Consider the following 5,996-nt stretch of genomic DNA (forward strand, 5'->3'; position numbering starts at 1 on the left):
CGCCTCCCAGGTTCAAGAGATTCTCCTGCCTCAACCTCTCGCATAGCTGGGATTACAGACCTCTGCCACCATTCCTGCCTAATTTTTGTATTTTTAGTAGAGACAGGGTTTCACCATGTTGGCTAGTGTTGGAAACATACTCAGTGCCACAAAGAAAAATTAGCACTATGACAAAGGATCTTTCAGCAAGGCAATTTTTACTTTCTGCAGGAAGGGTACTCTTACCATCAGTCTTGCCAGGAGAGTACAACAAACAAAGGAAAAGCAGGCATATTTATCCTTTATGCATTTGGGATTATCCTTATTACTGTATCTGATCTCCGTTGGTTGGGGTCAGACCTCACAGTCTTAACTGAAACCTGATTGGCTAACAACTTAAAACTTGTCTAAACAAGTAATTGGTAAAAGCAATGGAGAACAAAAAAGTCCAAATAAGGAAGGAACATAGGCTGCGAGCTGGGACACGCCTCGATGAGCGCATCTAGCACAGATATCTTGGTTAACGTACAAAGACATAGAATACTACGTGCCTGTAACATATCTAACAGCTACATAGGATAGGGCTTAACAAAGAGTTATTAGCAAAAAGCAAGAAGGATTTATTCTCTAACAAGAAAGAAAACTTTGAAGAGGAACTTTTCTATCTTCCACAGCCAGGCTGGTCTCAAACTCCTGACCTCAAGTGATCTGCCAGCCTCAGCCTCCCAAAGTGCTGGGATTACAGGTGTGAGCCACCATGCCTGGCCTCCGTCTACATTTTAATTTGACAAATTGTTTATCAGGTGTCCTTACGCTGCACTAACTGACCCTGCTGTAATTGCTTTCTGTGATACTCACATGATGTTAGCAAAGTGAAATATTGCCATGAAATGTAAGAGATGGGAAGATGTGCTTCTGTAGCAGCAGGTCTATGCAGGGAATGGCTCTCCCACAGATGAAAATGACAGGAGGTGCTTACAGGTTACATACATCCACAGTAATAGGGAGATGTAGCGTGAGAAGCCAGAATCCAGCAGCCATGACCCACGGCCTTGTCTCCACTGGAAAGAGAAGGGTAGCTGAGATTCTGATCTCTGGGACAGAACACAAGCCCTGCCATGGGTGCAAACTCCTGAGAGGAAGAGTGAATGCTTGGAGCAGAGGCTTCTCCAGGAGCTCATTCTGGGAAACTGTGGAGCCAGAGTGACCAGCAGTGTTGGGCCTTGGAAGCCTGGAGTCACAGGATTGTCTGTTGCCCAGGTCCAGGGATCCTGTTGGCATCGTCATCCTGGGGCATGGCATCTGCTAGAGTTGAGCAGGACACAGCTCTGCTGGCTGCACTGAACTGTTTTGTTGTCCCATCCAGTGTGCTCACGGGGAAAGATCAATCCCAGGAAGTAGCAACTAAAGGAAGCTCGAAGAAAGACAGCATGTTACTTCAGGCATGGTAGCTCACACTTGTAATACCAGAACTTTGGGAGGCTGAGGCAGGAGGATCACCTGAGACCAGGAGTTCAAGACCAGCCTGGGCAACATAGTGAGACTCTATCTCTACAAAAAATGGGAAAAAAAAAATTAGGTGGGCATTGTGGTGCACACTATAGTCCCAACTACAGAGACTACAGAGGCTGAGCCCAGAGCATCACTTGAGCCTGGAAGTTTGAGGTAGCAGTGAGCTATGATTGCACTGCTATACTGCAGCCTGGGTGACAGAGCAAGACCCTGTCTGGAAAAAAAAAAAAAAATGCCGGGTGCGGTGGCTCATTCCTGTAATCCCAGCACTTTGGGAGGCCAAGGCGAGTAGATCACAAGGTCAGGAGTTCAAGACCAGCCTGACCAACTTGGTGAAACCCCATCTGTACTAAAAATACAAAAATTAGCCGTGCGTGGTGGTGGCCACTTGTAATCCCAGCTACTTGGGAGGCTGAAGCAGAGAATTGCTTAAACCCGGAAGGCGGAGGCAGAGGTTGCAGTGAGCTGAGATCACACCACTGCATTCCAGCCTGGGTGACAGAGTGAGACTCCATCTCAAAAAAAAAAAAAAAAAAAAAAAGGCAAGTTTTGACAGAATTGCTAATTCCAAAGCTGTTACATTTAAGTACCGAGAAAGACTTTTAAGCTAGGCATGGTGCCGCATATCTATAGTCCCAGCTACTGGGGAGGTGGAGGCAGAAGGATTGCTTGAGCCAGGAGTTACTTGGAGGCCAGTCTGGATTATATCATGAGGCTCTATCTCTACCAAAAATAAAAAAAAATAAATTGTCACAAGCAGAGTATATACTTCTCTTACGTATTTACTTAGTATATTTTTGTTTTTTTTTTTTTGTTGTTGTTGTTGTTTTGGTTTTGGTTTCTTGAGACAGAGTCTCACTTCCTCTTCCAGGCTGGAGTGTAATGGCATGATCTCGGCTCACTTCAACCTCCACCTCCCAGGTTCAAGTGATTCTCCTGCATCAGTCTCTCCAGGAGCTGGAATTAGAGGCGCACTGTGACACCTGGCAAATTTTTGTTGTTTTTTTTTTTTAGTAGAGATGCTGTTTTGCGTTATTGGCCAGGCTGGTCTTGAACTCCTGACCTCAGGTGATTTACCCACCTTGGCCTCCCAAAGTGCTGGGATTATAGGCATGAGCCACTGCCCTGGGCCAGTATAATGTTTCGAAATTACCCATTTGAGAGTGGAGACATCTACTAGAATGTGACTAGGACCTGGCACTTGGCTGGTAAAAGACTTTTTGTTTTGCGATCATTGATGACTCACATAACATCTTGCATAACTATAATTTAATATTTCAGTATTGCTTCATTGTCTTTTGGAAGGGAGAAGGCCTAGGAATGCTAGGAATGGAGGTGACAGATAAGAAAGAAGTTGCCTATGCTGAGTTAAAATACCTTTTTTTTTTTTTTTTTTTTTTTTGAGATGGAGTCTCGCTCTGTTACCTGGGCTGGAGTGCAGTGGCACGATCTCAGCTCACTGCAACCTCTGCCTTCTGGGTTCAAGAAATTCTCCTACCTCAGCCTCTTAAGTAGCTGGGATTATAAGCACACTACCACGCCCAGCTACATTTTTGTATTTTTAGTAGAGACGGGGTTTTGCCATGTTGACCAGGCTGGTCTCAAACTCCTGACGACAAGTGATCTGCCTGCCTCGGCCTCCCAAAGTGCTGGGATTACAGGTGTGAGCCACCGTGCCCGGCCATATTAATGGTTTTTGAATCACTTCTTTGCTGGCTTTACCTTGGGTCCTGGAACTTTCTACTTGGCAAAAAACAAAAACCTGCTGTAGGAGTTTCCTTTGTGTGTGTGTGTGTGTGTGTGTGTGTGTGTAACAGAGGAAGTAAGACTCTGTCTCAAAAAAAAAAAAAAAAAAAATCCTGTATATGGGGCTCCCATACAGGTTTAGTCGTGAATGAGATTCATGGAAGTCACCTGGGCACAGTGGTTCACACCTGTAATCCCAGCACTTTTGGAGGCTGAGGCAGGTGGATCACTTAAGGTCAGGAGTTCAAGATAAGCCTGGTAAACATGGTGAAACCCCATCTCTACTAAAAATACAAAAATAAAAAGACTCATGGAATCAAACCTTGAAAGAGGAGAGGTAGATATGGAAGAGGAGAAAGTAAGACATAAAGTGGCAGGGCCTAGGGCAGCGGCAGCATTTATACCTTTTCCTAACATGTGACCTTGCTGGGAAAAGAGATCCCCTCTGGGATGTGGTGGAAAGGCCTTGTTTCCATAAAGAGAGATTTTCTTCAGGATATTTCAATGATCTTGAATAGAAAACCCCCAGATTCAGCCTCATTGTCTGTGTCTTTTGCTAAAAAAACAATTCCGGAGTCTGATGCCTGCTAGTTCTTCAGTGCTTTTTCTACATGCTGTTCCTTCCTGCCTCATTTCAGATCAGATGGTTTTCCTGAAAGCTTGTTTCTTTCTCCCCCTTTTTTCTACACTGTGATCCAGAGAATTAAAATCCATGTACATTTCTGAGACCCAGGACCATGTTCTATATCTACAGCAGATGTATTTTTTCCCAGGGGACTAGGGGGGAAAATGTGGCGTTACTGTATAACCCAGGAAGCTAGGTGACATCTGCTCCTAAAATGAAGCAGGGTAGCTTTTAAGGTTTCCTAAATAATGCTATACAGAATTCAGCCAGAGAGCCAGATCCCTTGTGGCTATTTATCTCAAATGGCATGTAAAATACAATACTACATAGGAGTAGTCTTTTTTAGGTCAGGATAAAGTTCTAGTGCCTGGACTCAAGTTTAACTCTTTGCCTTCCTGAGTCATGTGGTGAACTTCTTGATACACTGGTAGTCCCAGGTACTCAGGAGGCTGAGGCGGGAGGTTTGCTTGAGCCTAGGAATCGGAGGCTGCAGTGAGCTATGATCACACCACTGTACTCCAGCCTGAGCGACAGACCAGACTCATCTCTTAAAAAACAAAAAAAGATGAGGCTGGGCACATGACTCACATATGTAATCCCAGCTCGTTAGGAGGCTGAGGCAGGAGCACTGCTTGAGTCCAGTTCAAAATCAACCTGGCAACACAGTGAGACCCCCAATCTCTATAGAAAACACAAAAATTAGTTGGGTGTGGTGGTGCATGCCTGTAGTCCTAGCTAGTCCAGAGGCTGAGAAGGAAGGACCACTTGAACCCTGGAGGTTGAGGCTACAGCAAGCCATGATCATGCCACTGCACTTGGCCTGGGTGATAGAGTAAGACACTGTCTCAAAAAAAAAATTTTTTTAATAAAAAATGAGCCTGATCACAGAGCAGTGAAAAGACAGAAGACAATTCCAAACATTTAACACAATGTTTTTCTGATGTTTCAGGAGTGGATTAGAACAAGATGACATGAGAATTTTATACAAATACCTTACCACCTCTCTTTTTCCAAGACACATCGAACCTGAGGTATGATGGGAACTACAGCTGTACACACTCACATCTAGGGGCACAGGGAGGGTGGGTGGAGTAAGATGGTGGTGCATGGGGGCATTTCTTATGTATATTTTGTGTTAGTGTGATATTTATGTCATTGTGTATCAATTAGTAGCACAGAAAACCATATGCAGCTCTCCTCCAGTGTATTACATTCAGATAGGACACAGCATGTTTTTAAGAGGAGTGAATCATTGAGTAGAGGAAAAATTGGACTTTATTTTATTTATTTTATTTTTTTGAGATAGTCTCGCTCTGTCACCCAGGCTAGAGTGCAGTGGTGTGATCTTGGCTCACTGCAACCTCCACCTCCCGGGTTCAAGCGATTCTCCTGCCTCAGCTTCCCAAGTACCTGGGACTACAGGCACGCACCACCACATCCAGGTAATTTTTGTATTTTTTAGTATAGATGGGGTTTCATTATATGTTGGCCAGGCTGGTCTTGAACTCCTGACCTCAAGTGATCTGCCCACCTCAGCCTCCCAAAGTGCTGGGATCACAGGCATGAGCCACCACACCTGACCCTATTTTTTTTTTTTTTTCCCTTGAGACAGAGTTTCCTCCTTATTGCTCAGGCTGGAGTGCAGTGGTGTGATCTCAGCTCACTGCAACCTCCATCTCCAGGATTCAAGCGATTCTCCTGCCTCAGCTTCCCAGTAGCTGGGGTTACAGGTGCCTGCCACCATGCCCAGCTAATTTTTGTATTTTTAGTAGAGAGGAGTTTCACCATGTTGGCCAGGCTGGTCTCTAACTCCTGACCTCACGTGATCCGCCTTCCTGGGCCTCCCAAAGTGCTGGGATTACGGCGTGAGCTACCGCTCCTGGCCGAAAAATTGGATTTTAGATAGGGTTCTAGGAACTTTTAAAATGCCAGTGGTCTGGCCGGGCCTGGTGGCTCATGGCTGTAATTTCAACACTTTTAGAGGCCAAGTGGGGGCGGAGCATGAGGTCAGGAGCTTGAGACCAGTCTGACCAACATGGTGAGACCCCGTCTCTACTAAAAATACAAAAATTAGCCAGCCCTGGTGGGGTGCTCCTGTAATCCCAGCTACTCAGGAAGCTGAGGCAGGAGAATC

General features: G+C 45.2%; 1 protein-coding gene across 1 annotated transcript in view; it reads left to right on the forward strand.

Moving 5' to 3' along the window:
- CCZ1 (CCZ1 homolog, vacuolar protein trafficking and biogenesis associated) overlaps positions 1 to 5,996 on the forward strand; it is a 29,903-nt gene that overhangs the window by 8,883 nt on the left and 15,024 nt on the right. Inside the window, exon 8 of the mRNA XM_017533733.1 lies at positions 4,812 to 4,893. Within this exon, the coding sequence (XP_017389222.1) occupies positions 4,812 to 4,893 (82 nt within the window). The remainder of the gene's footprint in view (positions 1 to 4,811; positions 4,894 to 5,996) is intronic.

The sequence above is a fragment of the Cebus imitator genome, unplaced genomic scaffold (genome assembly GCF_001604975.1).
Source record: "Cebus imitator isolate Cc_AM_T3 unplaced genomic scaffold, Cebus_imitator-1.0 Scaffold82, whole genome shotgun sequence".
NCBI lineage: Eukaryota > Metazoa > Chordata > Mammalia > Primates > Cebidae > Cebus > Cebus imitator.